Below are 21815 nucleotides of genomic sequence, written 5' to 3'. Positions count from 1 at the left end.
CTCTCTTTCTCCATCTTTCATTCCTGTCATCTGGCTTCATCCTGAATTTCCTCTCAGGTCCTCTGAAGCTCTACCACTCTGCCCTTAAGTCTAATTAGAAGGCAACTGGAGTGAGGAATGCCCTTCAGACTCCGATGCCCTGCCACCTGCAATCTGTTGTTGGGGAAATAGCTAGGTACCGATTGGATCCCACCAACAGGACGGCTCCTTGCACATTTAATGAGGCGGCGCACAGATGGTCCTTGTTTCCTGAGCTCTGACTCCTCTAAATCATCAAGTCCACTGATTTGGTTCTGCTGTTTATTCTCTTAGTGGAGAATCAGCACCCAATAAGAATCTCGGTATTATGAGTGCATTTTTATTCTGACTGTTTTAAGTGTTTCTCAAACGTTGGCGTTAGGAAGAGAAAAAGAAGTGAAACATGCTTTCTGTCTTACTACAGAACTTATTATATTCCATCCATGATGTTTTTGGATCATTAGTGTTTTTCTAACAAAGATATTGCTAAAACTATCTCATATCTAAATGTATACATACATATACATATTTCTGAGCATAACTTTAGAGCTCTAATGACATTTATGCATTTATTTCTGATGTGAATACTGTTTGCATTACATTACAGTCAACACTGCTTTATTTGGTAAAAAAAATCTTGTCTTTGTTGAAAATATTAAACACTTTCAGAAGATTTTAGTGCAAATTACTTAATTTTTTAACATTGCAAGTCACATAAAAAATGTGACACGCAAGCTTGTTTTGGTTTAAATCTATCCGATCCATTTAAAATGCATTAGACACAAGGACTAAAAATTGACAAACCAACAAAATAATAATAATAAAAAAACTTTTAAAGAAGTCACAGGGGACTCTGCTAACTTCCAACAAGTATTTTTTAATATAACTTTTTTGTATAAGAAATTTCAATGCAATTAGACATTCAATTAATTAGTTATGAAAATAATCCATTAAGGCTAGAGAAAATACAAAGAGCAACCTCAGCTGCCCCAAAAAAAGATTCTGGATATTTTATTTCTTACTCATTGTAGAAAATTACAAGAAACTAAAGAGAAAGTGTAACTTTGTTCCTGCAGATTAACAGACCACCAAAATAAACTATAATAATTTTTTTTTTATAAGACAAATTGGCAAACAAACTGGTATAAACTTCCAGGGTTTGCCCTGAACCCTCACCCTAAAAACAAGATGACTTATTTGCGTAGGTCTGCATAGATGGCAATGACACGTCGCTGTCTGCTGAGAACCAGAATGAGCGGTGTGACAGAATTTAATACATTATTTCTCCTGATGGTGGAGCCACATACATAATTCCTGGGAAATGAAGTGAGAGAGGCTGCACAAAACAGACAACTGTATTTATTATTGTTTCAAGTTATTTACATCTGTCGGTTTACAAAATGTGGAATGCGGGCAGAACATTTTTCTTTCTCAGTGTTTCGTTTCTTCTATTTGGCACATGGGTGTGAAGTCAAAAGCCCCCAACTCTGTGTGCATCTGTGTGTGTGTGTGTGTGTGTGTGTGTGTGTGTGTGCGCGTGCACATTTGGCTCTTAATTACAGTGCAGATGCCTTGTGTGTGTCCGGACAATGTGGTTGGTCAGTTTTGTGCTCAATTTAGGCAGTGCTTTGCTTTGAGTTATTGTCAGTAAAAAAGAAATATAAACAAACAAAAAAAAAACAACAACAAAGAAAGTAAAACAGAATAACCAGAGATAATGCCACAAAAATTCTGGAAGTCAGATTTTGAATCTGACATATGAATTCGGAGAAAAACAGCACGGGTCTGGATACTTCATGGATGTTCATAATATAGATTCACCACACCTAAAAGCTCCGTGGGGCCGACTGTGCTGAATCAAAGCACAGAAAGACAGAGGCATAAAAACAGTTCTGTGTGTGTGTGTGTGTGTGTGTGTGTGTGTGTATGTGCGCATTTAAAGTGCAATATTCGAAAGAAAAACTAATTTCAACAAAAGGACCAAACTTTAACAGTGAGAGGCAGGAGGAGTCCGTTCCATTCATTCACATTAAGACGTTAACAACGAAACATCCCGTGTACGGTATGAACATCGTACATGACACTGTTGTAGAGGTGGGCCTTAATTTGGATTTTACACTCTGTAGCATCGGAAAGACGATGAAAACACTGATTCATGAGCTACAAGTTGACTATAGATACTTCGACCTCAGTGTGACTTTAACGTCTCATCTGTATGATCTTGGCTCTTTAAGCAGACAGTGTCTCTGTCTTTTCTACGGCAGTCCTTGTGCTCCTGCCAGCGATGTCGTGCACAAAATATCTGTTTCACAGCTTTCAAAAAATATCTTTGGCCACACCCATTGCTGATGTTATTTCATATCAGTGCCCACTGTGGCAAACAGCACTCGTACATGCTCACACATGCAGGGGATCGGCTCCTCCTGCCCCGTGTTTCCATCCTTCAGGACTCATTAGCCCTTCGCTCTCTCCTCCACCTCGGCGGCGCCTTTAACCTCAGTCGAGGTAACGAGAAGATGTGAAAGAGCAGATGGAGGATAGAAGGATGTTGATGGAAGAGTGGTGGAGTGATGTGTGGGTGGCCGGAGATAATCTATCAGACACCACAAGGTGTTGAGTTGCTGTCTCAGAGGTGGTTGCCAGGCAACAGCATCCTTCAGAGCCGTCCTCCAGGTGGTAACTAGGTTACCCCAACTTAGTATCTCGTCTTGTTTGTGTTTTGCTGTCTTTTAATTGCAAAGCGGCGTCCTTCTCCCTGTTGGTCGCTAACTTGAATGGGCTGCTCCACCCAGACCAGCAGGCGCTGAGAGGTTACACCAGTTCATCCAGTAAGGTCCCTATGCTGTGGTGCTGCTCAGGGGGGCCGGCTATGGGTTTGTTGCACATGGGGCAGACACAGCGCACCTCCAGCCACTTTACCAGACACCTGTGCAGGAGAACACAGACAGAAGCCAAGCATTTACACAAATGTAAATCTGAGAAACAAAGCTGTAAAAACAAAACTAGGGCTCATTTTATACACTTTGATGCTGGTGAAATTTGCTTTGTATGAGAGTTTTTGATGTTCAGTCACTGAAGCTGTGAATAAACACGATTCATTATTTGGTTCCTACATTTTTTTTTATTTCACTTTGGGAGGATTTTTGCTACTTTTCCCTGCTGTACTGTTCTCCAAAACCTCAGTTTTCCTGTGTCATCAAAGTCCACATATTTATGTCTATGCCCACGTTCTTCTGGTCAATCTTTCTCTGTCGTTCTGTCTTGTGGACGTACTATTACAATGTTCGAATACAACATGAGAATTTTAACCTGCCGGCTTTGCTTCACAGTTATTATGGTAATTCCAGTGCATGCTGGGACATTATAGCCCTGACCACTCCTTAGCAATAAGAAATGTAAATATAGAAATGAATGACCGTAAACACTGTTGTAGAAGAACTCCTGCAGTCGAGAATCCTTGTCTGTCTAAAGTAATCGTTGAATTTCAATTTGAGTGCTTTAATGTTGACCAGCCCAGGCAGGTGCAAAGCGGCAACAAGAGCTCTCCTGTACTCACTTCCTGTGGAAACCATGTTGGCATGGCAACACTCCCAGCTCGTCTTTCACTTTGAAGTCCTCCAGACACACGGCGCATGTCTGCTGTGTGAGCGACGGACAGGACGGGGTGAAAGATGACGGTCATTTAATGAAATTAACGTGTGTTATTTTTGGCGATGGTCGGGTAACACCCAAAGAAATCAGTGCAGATATTCAAGTAAATCATTCTTACCCCATGAAGACTCAACTTTTTTGGATCTCCTTTCAAAACTACCTGCAGAGCAACAAGAATAAAATATGTTAAATAACGATAATTTCTTTTTATTACTATTATTTTTACACTTTAAAAATCTAACATCCTTACTTCTCTGTATCCAAACCGCTCACTCTGGGCTTGGTGTCGTAGTTTGCTGCGGATGAACAGAGAAAACCAATAAATACATTTTCATCCTTCTGCACAGCCTTCAATCAACTGCACTATACTGCATGCATTTTTTTCCTATAAGGTGAAGCAGAAATACCTGAATACAAAAAACAAGCCGCTAAAAGTTGTGGAATAAAGTGGTACTCAAGTAAAAGACAGAAATATTTCATTTTACTCCAACGTCTTTTGACTGTAGCTGTAGTTATTCGACAAGTTTTTGTTATAAACAACCTAAAACTTGCTGATATAAACATCATCTCAACCAACTGCAACAGTAAAAATGTGACATACACATGGACGCATCTTACAATAAGCCAATAACAATATTACTTTACCTGCTTTTTTTTATTAAAAATATTTTTTTTCCCCATTTCCATCTTTGGATTTAAATAACATGATTCGTGCAAAAGGCTTTGAGGTTATAGTACTTTGACAATGCAAGGGAAAACATCTTCCTCCCAGCAGGAGAAAGTTCAGAAGTATCGTCACAAAAACGTGTTTAATGATGTGATTTTTGGCCACTTGGGAGCAGCAGAAACAAACTGTAAACGACTTGGTAGCGAATACACAAACACACAACTACTATACCTGAGTACTTCCCATCTATACATACGTTTTGAAAATCTTAATCTGCAACATAACTATAACTGATTCGTGGGGGAAAAAAATGACAGCGGCATCAGTAGGAAGTACTCCAGTATTTTGTACTTTATGTAGCTCATGAGTAAATGTGCTGAGGCATTTTCTGCCGCTTTCCCCTTTTTCATAAAGAAACGAAGATGTTTGTATATTTATTCTAAGATGAGTTTAACACCCGGTCATTGGGATAAGGCTGAAATTGAGGTTTGTGTGGTTGAATTATGGGTTTGTGTGTAACTAAAACTGTGTAATTGCAGGGTTGACTGTGATAATTGACCGTCTTTTGTAACAGCTACACTGGATAAGTACATGTTCTCCTGCAACCACGCACACACATTGTTCCTGCATGAAACTAATCATGTAAACACACAGACATGGTAACGCACTCAAACATACTGGTGGACACATACACAAATGCACAGCTAATGAGTATGTTGACTCTTTGAATCCCTGCACCGCCCCGAAACCCAACAATGAGGAGGAGATCTTTATCGTGGTTATTTTTGGCCTTCTGTTTTAACACAGCTAAACATAGACTCAAATGTTGATCGCTGTTTTGTAATCTTGGCCTGAAGGTGACGAGAGAGAAAGAGAGAGGGGGCATCTGGGGCATCTGAGATGAAGATGGGTTACTTATTTGAGATCAGATCATCCTCAAAATAGGCGGCAGAAAAGACGAAAAGAGTGCCTTCATGTAAGGAAATGACAATAACTTGTTGATTGTATACACGGATTGCTGCTAACAATTTTCCAAGTAGAACAATGTGAGGATACGAGTTTTACATGTGCTGAGACTTCCCATGGCTGAAGAATCATGTAAAGTGGGTGAAAGGGGCATAACGGAGATCAGTTCAGCTGCCCGGTCCGCAGGAATAGAAAATCCTCCTAGAGCTCCTGCTGTATGAAGTAATTATTCAACATATCGTTGAACAATAAATGATTTAATAATGCATTCACATTTAAGGCTGTAAAAACAAAGCTAATAAACTTATTACAGTTGCCTTATGTATTCAGGCTTCTAGCTCTGAGCTTCAGCAAACAATGAAGGATTTAACACTCAGGTCTCACCAAATATTTCAATATTTTTAAATGAATATAGAGAAACTGTGTGTTGGTTGTTGTTGGTTCAACAGTTTAAAACGGTTTTAAAAAAAATAAACTTGAAAAAATTAAAGAACTCCGAAGGCTGAAAAACCTCTTCATCGCTGCATATCAGGTCAAGAACACTCTCCAGGATGTAGGCGGACATGTTTCCTTGATAATGATCAAGAGAAGGCCAGATGTTCCACGACAACGTTAAAAGTCTGAGTAAACCTCAAACAAGTTCACTTGTATGGCACACAAGGATATTCAGTGCATTGGCATAAAAGTACCATGAAGATTTTAAAATTGCAGGAGTAAAAATCTGAACCATGCTGGCACCTTAAACACAGTCACATCTTTGGAGTTATTAAGTATGAACACTGAAATGAGCCACAATGACAACAAAGGTAAAGGAGCTATGTGAGTGTCTTTCTGCTGGTGAATTTGGCAGGAGGAGGTCTGAGAAGGCCTTTAGTGCACTAAACGTCTGACACCGTCGTTGTCTGCGGCTGACGCACAACTGGATTTGGATTAGATAAAGTGACTGTGTGCTTGTAGTACGCTTTGTTCATCCCGATGCTGGTTAAACTGGGAATGGCGGATATCGGAGCTGTTCCTCTCTGTATCAGCAGCCAGCGGGTCCGTACACGGTGTGCAGAGGGAACTGCTGCCGGGGGCCCAGATGGTCCCAGATGTCAGCACGCCCTGCACCGCTGACTGCTGGGAGAGATTGTCCGTGCTTTGTTTAGATAAGCAGGACGCTTTTTTTTTTTTTGTTGTTGTTGTTGTGCCACATTATGGCGTCTCATCTCATTAATCTACATCCTTAGACGTTTCTGCAGGGTGAAGAGGGAGAAGGCGGGGAATGATCCACCGCATTGTTCTTGTGTTGGGTAGGAAAACAATGATCTTTCCTCAGATTGTGCCAACCTTTTCCAAATACCAGCAGCGGGCTGCTGAGAGGCATAGGTGAAGTTGGCAGTAAAGCTGTGCATGCCCGCTTTGTGTAAGTGATACTCAATCACTGTGCGAAAATGTCAGTGAAGCTCAGTTTTTTAATCGCATGCAGAGAACAAGAAGGCATTTAACACGTTTTAAGGACTGAAAAAAAAAATAAAAAAATAAAAAATACAAACCCAAAACTCAATCATAATGAGGAAAGGAGGAATATATAATCCATTGCCAAAACCTCAGTATATGACAGGAAAACCTCCACATTGACGCTCAAGCAACAGAATGAGTGCAGCCTGTTTGATCAAATGCGTCAAGACTCCCTGCACATTTCATCATTCAGCAGAGAAAAGCACCCAGATAGCTTTTAGACTGGTAGAGGTGGAATAATCTTGTGTGGTTGGCGTAATCACCTCTGATTGAAGACCAGACTAAAGGCAGACCACAGGGAAGATAAAAAGCATCTTTTGATGTCTGAGGGTCTGAGACTTGATGCCTGAACGGTGTTTTGCTGCTGACAGAAAGCTGATAGCAGTTCCTATATTCTATGTTACCGAGCTCCAGCTTGCCCTTTCTGCTGGAGAATTTATGAGTTAACTTCATTTCCTCTGCCTTGTCTATTTCTTCATAAAGAACTGAGTATTTGAGGTTGACCTGTGATTAAACTGGCTGTTGCATTAGTATATGAATTGTCAGGAAATCAGGGATCAGGGACAGTAAATGAATCGAGTCACTGGATTTATTTGGGGAAAGACGCTCCTGTATATTAATATCTCCGCCCTCAGACTGTGTATCGTCTGGCTAAAGACACCCTCGGCTTGCCCCAGCACCTCGTGATTCTCAAAATATCTCTCTGACTTGCTGCCCTGTTACTGACAATAAACCCAGCACTGTTGGAGCAGTTTGGGGGTTTAATTAAAGTTACATTTTTAGCGTGTGCTTTTGACACCCTTGTGGCTGCATTTACTGCTGTTGTACACCCCCAGCTTTGTGCCAGCAGAATCATAAGGGAGCACGCATCCTGAGCAAACCTCAGCCTCATTTTCATTTCAAATGATTGCTGTATAAAAATAAAGGAGGACTCCTTCAACGGCGCAACAGAGACAGGCTGAGAATTTTCACCATGATATTAAAATCAAACATTACGTCACCCCGGACACGCGGGGTGAGAGAGACTCTGCGTTGGGGAGATAATAGGAGCCCTGCCCCCAACGGGAGAAATGGCATTCATCACTCAGTATTCATCTGGTGAATCACCCAGTATATACATGAATTCACAATCACACAATCAAAGACTACCACTGCGTTCGTGGGGCCGAAAGGAAGTGAGTCACCGGTTATGATTCACAAGCAAGAAGGAAGGTCAATGCAGCGGTGAACCCACGTCAAGACCGTGAACTCTGACCCCAACATCCCCTCCTTGAGGTGCATTTTGGTCAAAAATAAATAAATAAATAAATAAATAAATAAATAAATAAAAAGACACCTTTGATACTAACTAATTTAATGTTTTTGAAAGGTTTTCTTAAAAATAATCTCAGAGATAAATAGATGCTCTCAACTGATGATTTTTGCCCACGAGCTGAATCGTGACTGATGATTATCTGTTTCTAAAATGTTTTGTCTGCAATTACTGATCACTGATAACTGCGCAAAATCCATCCTGTCCTGTCTTGACATATGATCTGAGCCGACATCTGACCTCATCCATCCCAGTTCACATTTAAAATTTTTTTTGCACACTTTAGCAACCTCTCATCTGTATAGTTTTCAAGGTGTGGCTCATTCTTGATTTTCAAAACAACTTGCCGATTTAGTGAGCGTTGGATATTTTGAACACGATGGATAGTATCTTCAGATAAAGCCACAGATTTTTATTTGTTTAAGTCGGCATGCGCTAGTCCTTAAATGCTCCGGGAAAAAAGGGAAATTGCGGCCAACAACTACACTTTGACTATTATTGAATAGCAACTTTCAATGTGACTGATATTTATTTGCATTCTGACATTTCCATTTTGTGCTAAGCAGTTTTTTTTCCCTCACCTCACAAACACATTACTGCTAATTGTTTGACATTTTAATAACTTTGAGAGCAATTGAAGATCATATATTGTGCCACGAGTTACACTAAATTAGGAGGCGTGGAGTAATTTGACAAAAACAGATGGCCGCTCGTTCAAAGAGACCTCAACATAAAAAATGAAAAAGCAAACCCTGCCACAGCTGTTGACATTTCCTGGTATTTATTCTGAGCAGCTTCTTTGCAGCTCTCTGCTGTCCTCACACATTGTAATTGGCTGCTTCCTCTTGCCTCATATCCTGTCCTTCAGACACAAACGTCCCCTCAACTCTTCAGGGATTTCAGTCAGCAGCAGGGGAGGTGACCCTGTTCCTCTTTTTTTTTTTTTTTTTTTAAACCTCCTTCCCTCCCTTTCTGTGTCTCTGGCAATGTCCATTCAGGTGGTGTACAGACTGAAATTGCACAGCATTAGAAATTGAGCAGAATTAGAAAAGCCACATTTTGTGATATTTACTAAATGCGGACTGGCGTATGAACACATGAAACACACTTGTAATTATAAAATGCATCACGGGGTGACATAGAGTTATTTACCAATACTTCACATTAAAGAACACTATTTATTATATGCTTATACATTCTATCTAAAATCTGCCAGCATGGCTGTAGACGCCTTTTCAAAACCAGCACTTCCCAAAGTACTTTTGAATCACCCTTTCATTCATTCATTCATTTGGGTTGACCTTAAGGCAGCAGACAGGCCAGAACAACCACATTCAGGTATTTTTGAGGAAGCAGTGTTTGGTTGCAAATTTTCTAAACTTGATCAGATCTGTCTACACCACATAACCTGTGGACGTGAAAAAAACCTGTTGAAACACACTGTTGCACTTTTGCACACTCGCTGCTTAAGCTGATATGCATAAAGAGCGAAGCACCTGGCCTTTGTGACATCTGTGCAGGCAGAGCCGTGATGAGGAACTTCATCCTGTGTTAATGCTTTAGTTTCAGCTTTTAGCTTTTGGTCTACATACTTTTTTTTTTAAATACATTTTGGGTCCCCACCTGATGAAGTAACAGCAGAAGACGAGACTCAGGATGAAGACAAAGATGCCTGTCCCGAAGATGACCATGTAGATGTTCAGAGGCAGGTCCTGGAAGGTGATGGGTGGCATGGTGCACGACTTGTTGGCGTAAACCAGTCCCAGACCACAGAAGCACCCTAAACAAAGGTACAGGGAAAATATAAAAACACACTTCCAGGAATAACAAAGACAGGAGTGGAGCCCGAACACTGCCACAATACTTCTTCTCAAAATACAGTGCTATTCATAAGCAGCTCACAGTCAGATCTGCAGCTGTGCCCACGAAACACACACAGACACAGATGCGAGCATTACAGGGCAAGATGTAGAGAAGAAGGGCAGTGAGTCATTTTCACTGTTGTACTTAAGCACTGAAACACTCTCAATGCCCTTCGAACATGGTCGCATCCCTTCACGTGGCAGATCCACAACCAGTTTAAAAGCTTGTGAGAAAGCAACAGTTAGACATAGACTGAATGATTATGATGATGAATGATTTTTTTGAAATTAAAATGAATTTTTTCAAAAGCAGTAATGGGAGGGGGGGGGGGTTAAGGTTAGGCATCACTGAGCAGATTGATCTGTATACACTACCAGTTACCATTACTCTGTTTTCATGGTTTGAATCATTGTTTTCCCGTTAAAACGGCACTCCCTTGGCTCATTCGTCTTGCTGTGAAGCTGCAGTCCTCCCAGCGGTCACTGGATGACAAAATAAGTTTTCGTCGGAAATGGAGAAGTGGCGTCAGAACCCAACTTTGGCTGATAGAGATAGTGATTTTTAGCAAACATAGGATATGGCTTGCACCCTAAATCTACAGAAGGTATTTGACATCTCAAAATAACCTTGGCATGAGGCATGTGGAAGATGCTACATTTTTGTTTCGTGAGAAACTAAAACCAGCAAACTATCACCATTGTTATCAGTCCTGTACGTCATAAGGGACATTGTCCTGACATTGAATTTTAATCACCTGAGGTCACAGCTGACATTCACCCAGATATCAACATCTGACAGTGTTGGTGGCCAGCTGCATGCCCACAGGGCTGCGTGTGATTGTTTCACCAGAAAATAGATAAATGCTGTTCTTTCAGAACAAATGTGAACAAAAGTGGCCGCATGTGCGCAGTTGATGATATTCCATGGGCCGTGTTTATTATGCATTAATTCACCATAGATAGCGCTATCATTAAGAAAACAATCAAGGGAGAAACAGTCGTAAATTAGATAAGCAGAGACATGAGAGATACAAAGCGCTCACGTGCTTGTGTGAGTAGTCGGTATCTGCATGTGAGAGCGCGCTTTGTGAGATCAGGGTCAAACTAACCCAGAGAGTCTATCGACACGAACGCAGCACTCATCAGCGTCTGCTGATACAAACCTCTCAGGAGGTCGCGGGTCTCAAAGGCCTGAGAAAAACACTTCAACACAAGCCGCACGGCAGCATCTAGCTATACAAACAAAGCGTGCATGTATGAAGCAGACATTAAGACAGACATGTAGGTGGATGGATGGCGGATGAATAGTCAGATAAATGGGTGGAAATGTGGCTATAAGGGAGGAGAAAAAGACTGAGTGGATGAATGAATGGGCATTTGGACAGATGGATAGAAATGCAGGTGATGGGTGGATGGATGGAGGGACAGACTGGTGGGAGGATCGATGGTCAGACAAATGGGCCGTTGGAACCGACGGACTAACACGTGGATGAGCACACAGGTGAGTGAACAGGCGGACTGAAGGGCGGATGAGAGGATGAATGGATGGATGGAGACCTTTACCAATTTAATTTCCCAGTGATGGTTATTGTTTTCTCGGGGCACAGCTTTCTGATCGATCCCGGTTTTTCTCATCACTCCTTTAGCCAAAGTAAGACGTTGACATTTCTATTTGACATTTGCCTCGCAGTGGATGCTGCAGTATGAGAGGATCGATACTTCCCACCTCTTCGTTCCGCTCCCTGAGAATAAGCAGCGATGCTCCATTAATCAGGGCACTTCACTGATTGCTGCACGATCAAGTCCCATCTCCAAACGACTTTCCTCAGCAAGATTCAATCATTACCAGAGACAATGGCATTTCCCTGAAACTCCTTCCAACACAGACAACATGAGGGTGTAAAGTGAACACAAACCTCAGTGTAATTTCATCACCTTTTCCATGTAACTGCACTCAAAAACATTTCAGCTGCTTTTTTGTTATTTGCAATCTAAATTGTAATAATTCCATAAGGTTTCCATAACTTTTTGGCATATTGAAAGCTAAACGGGGCAGCACAGCAGGATGGCGGTTAGTGCAGTTGCCCCACAGCTAGAAGTTTGCATGTTCTCTCTGTGTCTGCACGGGTTTCCTCCCCCCGTTCAAAGACATGCACCTTTGGGTTAGTTGGCTCAGCCACCTACTGCAACCCAGACCGATGAGCAGTAGAAAATGAAAGGAAAAATTAATATGTGAGGCTACTTTAAACAATGTTGACATTTTTTTTATTTTTATATTTATCAGCTAATATTTATCCACTATACCAGAATAAATCTGCAATATGAAAGCTATCAAATCAGCTTGGAAACATCTGAACTAAACAACCAAATTGTACATAAAGCTTCACCTCAAATGCTTCAACGGGAAATGGACTGCACTGATGCAACTGATGTCACTGATGATATAGTATCACATAATACTATATCAGGCCAGCATCTGTTACTTTAGATACTGTAACTATAGTTTGCTGTACCTAAATGCTGTGTGTGCTCCTTCTTCAGAGCTTTTTAGTTCCATATATACAGTCAAACGCATATTTAGTCAAAATCAGCCATGAAAAAGAAACCAACCCTTGAAGGACATGTATTGTTGTGAAATGAAAAATCCTTTTTGTGAGATTGCGGCCAAGGGCATGACTTCAGCTGGACACACGTGACGAAGCTTCCATGAAAACACACAGGCGCCTAGACTTCATTTTCTCAATCGCTAACAGACAAAAGACACAAACAGCGAGGGAGGGAGGGAGGAGGAGGGCTCTCTTTTCATATATTCATGTCACTGCACGGATGGTAGCACAAATCGCCTGTGATGCTGCAGCAGACTCACAACCCAAATGTGGGTGCTTTATCTGTCTTTATGTGTGTGTCCATCGTGTCACGACTGACTGTATTAATGGACACTTGTGTCCTCCTTCTCCACATTTGCATGCATGAGGAGCAGACAGCTATATGCCAGGGTTTGCTGAGGGAGGAGCCCTGTATGGCCACTGACCTATATATCGGCAGACTGAGAAGGCGCCCCATTGCCATGGCGCCAAGAGTCGCAGATGCAGAGAAGACGATGAAGGCCAGAGAAACTAAAGTTCTTATTTTGAGGACAGAGGGTATCTCAGTCAGTCGTATAAAGTTTCGGCAGCGTCAGATTCCTGTGTTGTTGCTCAGAATGACAGGAGAGTCCCTGCGTGATTTGACAGAGCTGTAAAATACCTCGAATATGACAGCTTCCCTGACAGCTCCTTCGAGATGCCTGGTGGGGTTTTGTCCTATATACGCCATGCTCACACAAAGCTGTTTCCCTTGTTCTTCTTCTGCCGCTGCTGTTTGCACTAAAGACAGAAATTCCCATCAAATATTCAACAGTTCACATGGAGCAGCTCAAGCAGGCCGACATGGCTGCTGTCTTTGCTCATTTTTAAAGAGAAACCAGCTTGGACCCACAAAGCCCCCCATCACATGTGTCACACATAAACGCCGGGAAAAATGGGCAAGATCACAGCTACACTGGCACACATGATACTGCTTCATTTTTCCAGCAGATAGGCACTCTTTGATACTGTGTCTGTGTGTGTCTGTGTGTGTATGTGTGTACTATTTCCCCTATGAATAGCAGGGGGAGTTGAGCGGCACAAAGAGAGTAATTGTTCTTGTCTGAACGCCACCAACAGTCCACCGAGGAGGCTGCTGTGGCTGCTGCACTCAACCAGACGAAGTCTAAGGAAAGAAACCACTAATCCATCATCTTCACCGGGTCTCTCCGTGACAATGAACCCTCAATGCCCCATTTCACTGGAATGAAAGGATTTGCTTTCTTTATGCATGACTGATACGTCTCTGGCTGTTTTAAAACAAGACACAGAAGTTGTTTAGACCTCTGGAGATAATTGGTCAAGGCCAAGAAGTGTGTCACTGAGAGACTGGAGGTCAGTCAGTGTAAACACGATTACCCAGGGTGGCAAAAGTTATACAGAAAGCACAAGGACTGGCCTTGTGTGCTTCCCAATTATAATTTATCTACGTCGGCAGGAATAAAAGAATATATTAATTAAGGATGGAAGTTAAGTTTAGGCAAATACTGTGTATACTTTAACTCTCTCTATTTAGCCGTTTGCAACACATTTCACATTTAACAAGCACATTATACTATAATTTCATTCTCTCTGTTAACCTTTTGTTAATAAAATTGTGGGAAATACTTTGTATTTAGACCAAAAGATTTCAGTAGAAGATTGCATAGATTCAGCTGGCACATTATATTTGAACAAAATGACATAATTTAAGTTTCATCTCACGCCACACATGAAATCATCCTTACAGCAGATGGAACCAGAGACTGCGGTGGTGAATTTAAATCCTGTGATTAAGTATTACTGAAGAGATTGTGCTTTTCTGGAGCAGGGAGGCCTTTTTTTCCGCCCCTCACACAGCAAATGTCTAATTTTAGGACAAAACACCGAAGAGATTTATAGACTTTCAGTCAGCCATCAAAGGTTCAGCCAACTATAAATAACAAGCTGCATCTCACGTTTTAATAACAGAGGCCCAGAAACAAACAACCACACGGTCAGGAGGCTTGCTGCTCACCGTTACACCACTGAAACGGGTGCATCAATGCGCCAGAGGGAGTCCTCCGATCCGTGTTTACCAACAAGCTGCGGCCGCCGGAGGAGGGTGGACGTCGGCGGCGGGCAGGAGCCGGTGATCGGTGTGAACGGTGGCTAAGCACGATAGCACCTTCGTAAAAAAAAAAAAAAATAAATAAATAAATAAACATATAAATAAAATAAAATAAATAATAATAGTAAAGACGATCAGAAAACGCCAAAGTTAACGGAGGTTTGGGTCACATTATTCAGATTCAGGCGCTGACGGGTGCCGGCAGGTCCAAAAAGGTTGGATGCGGTTTTCTTGCTTCGGGCGCCGACGTGGTGGATCGGACCTCTTTTCGGGGTTACCAGACCAGATCAGACCGGACCGGACTGTGAATCCCCGGCAGCTCCAACATCTGTGACCGAGGCTGAAGAACTGGAGCACTCGCTCGGATCTTCCTGCTCCCGCCCCTTTAAAGGGGGACGACCGACGGGGACCAATCCGGGTCCGCCCCGGACCGGGGTGTGATCACCGCCAGGTAACCGGGTGGTCCGTGAAGGGGCAGAAGTGCCAAGATTTAATGACAATGAGTCCAAGTCTTATTTCTGACAGGGCCATCTTATTCCTCTGAGGGGCCCCAGGCCATAAAACAGCCACCCCCCCCCCCCCCCCCCCCCCTCCATTGGCCCACTTTCTTTTCCTCTCCTCTGTATTTAATTATTCAATTAACATAAGGAGCACCTTTTCTGTTGACTGATTAGTTGTTTCAATCAGAAATACCAAAGAATGCATTGAGACTGCCTGGTGTGTGTTTTCTCCTGGTGGTCACCACCGTAACCATCGCCTAGTATTTAAAATGTTATGTTTTATGAGGTAGTTCTTCTAGGAAGGAAATAAGTGGTAAGACTTAATGGTTGTGAGTCCATGTGTTCTTTCTCACAGGGCCGTATTCTCCCTCTGATAGACCCCCGGGGCATAAATCAGGCATTGGCAGACATTTTTGTAATTCAGATAACATCACATAACTAACAACTTCTCTGATGATTGATTAATAGTTTAAGGGATTCAGTTTGACTAAACTAAAAATTATATAGTTTCAAATTTCAGATCTCATAAATGCAAGTTCTTCTAAATTAAAATAATGAGTTGAATAAATAAGGGGCTAAAAGTTCACTCATATTATTACATTTATGAAACAGGATTACCACATTATTGGGCATTTCATCTTTTGAGAGCTGAGTTAGATTTACGAACTACTCAATAACAATTCTTTCCCCTTTATGAGGATAAATATTTCAAAGTTGTCTCCCATTATAAGGCGGCATTGATGAAAAGTGCTTAAATTGTTCAGGAAACTGGAAATGTTAACATCCATGTTTCCATGATAACTAAACCCAATCGGCTGAGAAAGACAGTGTGATAGAAATCTGAAATAATCATTTGCAACATCTAATAAATAAGGAGTGATGTGAGACAGTTGTGTCAAATCCTTTTTTTTTCTTTATTGAGCTGAAGGTATTCAAAAATTATATCAGCAAATTGTAAAAAAAAAAAAAATACTGGTACAGGAACTTCTCATCAGTGTAATAAAAATGTGGAATGAGTCAGCACACATTGCTACAATCAAACTTTGGTTTCGAGGCCTTGTGATTAAAATCAGCAGAATTTATGAGCGCAGTTTAGGGCTGAAATGTTACGCTAGGCAGTAAACTGTGAGTAAAGTTTCATTTTGTACATGGATACACACAAAGCCACACAAAAGTCACCGGAGGAACTCAGAAGAAATAGATTTGCTCGTATGCCGTGAAGTTTCCAGCATAGACTGGCGTGTAGCTGTAAATGAGTGAGGAGGCTTCTTCTTCAGCATCATCAAAGTGATGTAAACTTTTCCTTCCTAAACAAAGAGGAAGTGAAGAACACGTTAATGCCACAGAAAATAATCTCTGTGTCTGACCTCAATTGGATGTGAGTAAACTCTTCCATGACAGTTTATGTCATTTTATATTACATCACCGACGCATGAGCTATCTCAGATAGACTGGAAAAATCTGTTCAGAAATTGTAAATGTAGTAAACATAAATATATCTCATTCTCTGATTAATGTAGTGAAATACGTGTCTTACAAAACATGGCACTGTAACAAATTGATAAAATAACTATATAAAAATAAGAAATCCACATATCCTGTGACCTCCGTTAATATCTAAAGATGCTGATTAATATTGATAATGTGCTTGTCATCGTACCTTCATTGACAAAAAAATCAGCCAGCAGAGTCGATAACTGAACAGCGTGAAAGGAGTGGGGGAAGTTCAGCTTTCTGCGCCACTGAAAACGGTTCACCTCCGGATGCCACTGTACTCCATAGAACGGATATATCTTAGCTGGAAAAAAACAAAAACAAAAGCCAAAAACATTTTGCGTATTATTGTTCTGGCCATTCCTACAACCATACTACTGGAGAAGAGTAGTTAACTTGTGGAAATTAATGTGAAAATAGTCGTATAACCTTCTATGGTTGAGACAAAGCGGGCTCTGTTCTCAGCAACATTTGTAGACAAGACGGTGAAGAAATCCTGCAGCTTTTCATTTTCCTGGAAGGTCTGTAAGAACGTTTGGCATTAATAACTGTGTGGTCCTTTGAAATATGCTTAATAAACAGCAAAGTTAGGTTTTCCTCACTTTGTTATATATCCTAAACACACGAACAAATTAGTTTAAAGCTGTGGGGCAGAGGTACCCATTGCTTTCCCTCATCTATCTATCTACATTTTTTTCTGTGCTGGAATGCCGACTGGCCTCTGGCCACTTGAGGTAATCTAATTAGAGACACATTTGTTGGAGAATATGGGCCGTACAAGCTTCATACCAGCCAAAACTTTACGTATTTCATCAAATTACCGCAAACTCATTTCTGCAGTGTGAACGGGAGTTTGAGGGGTTCCAAAGAAGTCACTCAACTCTGATTAACCCATACAGATAATACTAATACTGTAAAACTGAATCAATAGTATATCTGCAGATTGCAGATGTTCATCCAGAATGAGTGTTTCATCACGTATAAGCACACAAACGAGGAAAAATCCACACAGGGGAAGTGAAACACATTGTACAGTAGCATTAGAAGGCCACACTTTACCTCGACGGTAAGTCCGTAGTGGTGAAAATTGCCAGTCAGAGGTTCCTGGGTCAAGATCTTCATAAAGTCATCTGAGAAACCCTGAAACATCCTGCTGGAGTAGGCGTCTGCAGGGGAGAAGAAACCAGACTTCATATAAAAGAAGAACAGAAACAGCCTTTCCTAAAGTGCAGGGTCTTGTCAAACAGTGACGATACGGCAAGCTGCATATGATTTGATGCCAGTAGCTACAAAATTAGCAGCTTTACTGACACTAAGTGGTATAATTCAGAACATGCAGCACAGCCAGACACTGACTGGATTTAAAAATGCTGCTTTGAAAAGGCACACATGAGCAATGCGGTGTGCTCCCACCTGCGGTTAGGTTGAGGGGCATTGCGATGTTCTCGGCTGTGGTATTTGCCAGCAGATTTTCACCCGCCACCAGCACAGTCAGCAGCTGCATGCCCATGCACGTGCCCCAGATGGGAAAGAAGTCCCCTGCATTGTTGGCCTGGAAAACACAAAGATACAAAGACTTTTTTTATTTCACCGTATCTGAAGCAACAAAAAATAAAAACAATAAACAATATCACATTCAGTGTGTAGCAGAGAAGTGATTTTCCAGTAAATGGCGGGACTAAAACTATTTTACAGGCACATTTTTCACTAATAATTTCCTTAAAAGTTTCCTAGAGAGAACGGTGTAATTTGGTGGCAATTTTTTGGGGAACTTACAGCCAGCGTGCAGGTTTCCAGCAGAGTTAGTGCAACAGCAGCAACAAATTTAAATGTATCAGGAGTCAAAAGTTTAACCATCCGTTTCAAATGATGCGATTTCTAAAAATACTCAAGATTGGTCCAGAAGGAAACCTGAATAAATTCAGTACTGATCATCATCAACATTTAGGAAGATTCACAGATAATTAAACAAAAGCAGAACATACCGCCACAGCAAGTTTATAAAAAATCCTTGCAACCCTGGCATAGTCCGATTTCTCCAAATCAACAGCTCCGCCAATGAAAAGCAGTCTGTTGGGACATCACGCAGTCAGAGCAGTGAAGGGACGAGCAAAAATAGCTGGCATTTATCTCTTTTATGAATATAATTTCCCTCTGAGACCTCCAACACATTTACGGTCATATACTCCGGCTCACCCGTTTATCTTCTTGAAGATACTTTCATATTCAGCAGTAGAAAGAGTCAACCTGCAAGAGTAAACAAAAGAAAAGCCATGCTTGGGAGCTGGATAATTCCACATAGTTTTGACAGCATGGAGGTAAAGATTTGAAGGAACCATTTGACAGGAAATCTGTCTGTCCTTTTTCCCACGATAACATCAACTCTCCTCAGTGACGTAACTTTGAATGAAGTACTGTGATTTTTGGCTTCATACTTCCCCCTAGTATTCATCACATGACTGAGTAAAGTCTCTTATTGTAAAGATGGTATTTTAAAATATCTGCATATTTTGAAAAAGTGCCAACAGAATGAGAATAGTCCAGATTAAAGGTGAAGTAAATTTTCACTGCTATAAACACTGCAACAAGCCAAGACTCTAGAGAGCTGGACTCACCTGATAGGCATCACTCTGCTGCCCCCAGACTCAATGTATTTTACATAAGCCCCAGGTATGTAGGTCCTCCCAAATGGTTTCATGACGTCATCTGTGACTAACTGAGTGAGAATTCCTGCAGGAGAAAAACACAGCAGCTGTGACTACACGTTGGAGAAAGCTCAACGATGATATGGCTACAAATGTGCAATATTTTAGTCCTTTTTTTTTTTTTTTTCTGACAGCATTCAGTCCGGATCGCACATTTCACTCACCAATGACAGGTCTGTCATTCACAGCCTCCTGGATGAGTGGAGTCGGCACAGCTCTGCTGCAACAGACAAAGAATAAACAGGCCAATGCTGAAAATCCCACGTTTGACATGTTTTCACTGCAATTTCCAGGCAACCAGTCAAAGCTTAATTCAGCGTGTTGTTATAGAGCAGTGACTTATGAGAGCAGCTGCAGCAAATTTATATCTGTCATGGTAGAACAGGATATAGTCAGCGACGGGGAAGTAAGGAATGTCCAGATCTACATGATCACTCCCATGCTGCACACACCGGCCGTGCAAATTGACTGCTGCGGTAAACATAATTACTGAGCTGGCAGCACGGACTTTTTGGTGGAATTCTGATTATTTAGCGAGCAAGGGAAAAAGTCATGCACAGGGGTCATGGTTGTGGTTTTGCAACAATGGCAAAAAAAAAAGCATCTGAACTAGCTCTCAGTTCACACAGCAGGCTTGCATTCAACACACTTTCAAACTGGTGTGCAACAAATTTAAGTAAGAAAATGCAAGATGAGTTGCATTGCTTTTTATAGGATTTGAAAGGTTGAAAGATGGCTGCAGAAATGTCAATAAAGGATAATTACTTTGAGTGCTATCTTGTTCCGTCTGTCCTCCCCTGACTAACATTGGAGTTATCACCCCCCAGATCCCCATACTTAAGCAAAATTATTTTCAACTTTTCCAATTAATGCTGATGTTCATAAAAATCTGCTTTATTTTTGGATACCATCATCTCTGTGTTTTCTTTGGGAAGCAACATCACATCTGATTGTTGTAATAAAAAAAAAGTGAAACTACTGAAAGAATGGATTTACTGGAAGAACTATTATTTCTATATGAATTGGGTAAGAGTGGTCAAATGATGAATGACGTCTGAGCAAAACTCACCCACTTATCAGTATCAGTATTATTTAAAGACTTTGAGACGTGATTGATGGTTACTAAGTGGATTTTTGAGTCAAGTATACAAATACAATAAATATGATTATTTTTATCTTCTGGAGTTTTACTCACTCATTTCTCAGATTGATTCAGTGTGAATGTCAACAGCTAACAGTAAAAATTAATTCAAGATCCAAACCAAATCAAAAGATTACCTTGAAGAAACAATGGCAATCGAAACAGGAAGTCTTTCTGTCCCAGGTAGTGTTTTGGTTCTGTAAAACGCTGCTGTTCACTCTAGTTATGTTTCCAAATTAAATAATGAAACGTTACTGGAATGATTTACAGCAGTGAAAAGTACATTTATTTATGTACCATACACGTATTTACAGGTGTGTGAAATTCTAATGAAAGGTAACATTTTCAGGAAGGCCTGACTGTGAGTGTGAATAGTTGCAGCCCCCCAGTGACCCTGACGGTATAGATGATGATCTTTTGACTTACTGGGATTTGAACTGGCACTGCCCGTAGCCTGTGGCTGGTCCTTGTGTCAAATGCCGGAGTGGATACCAACACAGTGAACAGAAAAACCCTTTCTGTGATCATTTCTATACCGTGCAGGTGACTTTTCATTAAAAAAAACCTGCTGTTTGCTGTTTTTTACGGAACCGTCAGTACATCTGGACTGCCCTACTTTTTCTGAACAAGTTGAATTTTAAACAGTGGTATTTATAAACTGGCTTAACTTGCATGTCCCCTGCAGTAGAAAAAGTACACTTTTGTGTTTACAGTGTGTATACAGTTCATTTTTAAACAATCAGGGGTGAACAGAGTTTTTTATTTTAGTGTATTCAGGTATTTAGGTTGCGGGGAATTGTATAGCTAGTCGTTAGACATCTCCAGCATATTAGCACATTTAGCCACCAGACGGAGACAAATTCACGTCAAAGATGTAATTATTTGTCAACACTTAAGTGTTACTGGTGGCTGCTTCAATGTCAAGTCCTAGATAAATCAATTAAACAATCATTTACAGCTCTCCAAACCACAGCAGCAGCCATGGTTATCATCCAATATATGTCATGTTTTAACATAAGTGAGACAGTCTTCTATAATTTATGCCTATTTCATGGATTTGGTTATAAATATGTATGATAATGGTTAAAAAAAGACTTTGATATAAACCCCCAAACATTTTTAAAAGCAGACAATACATTTAGGTATGAAACAGAAACATTAAAAACATGTTTCCTATGTACATCCTCTATTAAGCACCAAATCACAAAAACTTCGTTAACGGCAGTGACATCAGGTTCATACTGATTCTGGCCCTCTTCATATGCCTTCAATAGGTAATTAGCATC

The 21815-nt window shown here is 41.0% G+C and overlaps 2 protein-coding genes across 3 annotated transcripts; both read right to left on the bottom strand.

Annotated features, from left to right (window-relative positions):
* Positions 1-1673: 1673 nt before the first annotated feature.
* On the bottom strand, positions 1674-15019 carry rnf122 (ring finger protein 122). Of its 2 annotated transcripts, none has more exons than XM_029510741.1 (7): positions 14860-15019; positions 14597-14746; positions 9738-9894; positions 3920-3965; positions 3788-3829; positions 3575-3657; positions 1674-2944 (listed from the first exon to the last, which is right to left on the bottom strand). In XM_029510741.1, exons 2-7 carry the CDS (start codon positions 14619-14621, stop codon positions 2830-2832), a joined length of 468 nt encoding a protein of 155 aa, XP_029366601.1. In that variant the 5' UTR covers positions 14622-14746; positions 14860-15019; the 3' UTR covers positions 1674-2829. The 2 variants fall into 2 exon arrangements, with proteins under 2 accessions (XP_029366601.1, XP_029366602.1); XM_029510742.1 differs by having other exon boundaries at positions 3575-3654.
* A 1147-nt stretch (positions 15020-16166) lies between these two features.
* Positions 16167-19678, bottom strand: LOC115048771 (gamma-glutamyl hydrolase). Its single transcript, XM_029510515.1, has 9 exons — positions 19553-19678; positions 19299-19413; positions 18880-18930; positions 18669-18753; positions 18097-18235; positions 17743-17849; positions 17113-17206; positions 16850-16987; positions 16167-16496 (listed from the first exon to the last, which is right to left on the bottom strand). Exons 1-9 carry the CDS (start codon positions 19659-19661, stop codon positions 16378-16380), a joined length of 957 nt encoding a protein of 318 aa, XP_029366375.1. The 5' UTR covers positions 19662-19678; the 3' UTR covers positions 16167-16377.
* Between the last annotated feature and the right edge of the window lie 2137 nt (positions 19679-21815).

Source organism: Echeneis naucrates, chromosome 9 (assembly GCF_900963305.1).
Source record: "Echeneis naucrates chromosome 9, fEcheNa1.1, whole genome shotgun sequence".
Classification (NCBI taxonomy): domain Eukaryota; kingdom Metazoa; phylum Chordata; class Actinopteri; order Carangiformes; family Echeneidae; genus Echeneis; species Echeneis naucrates.
Note: the sequence above shows the minus strand (reverse complement) of the source record. Positions and strands in the feature narration are given on the sequence as shown.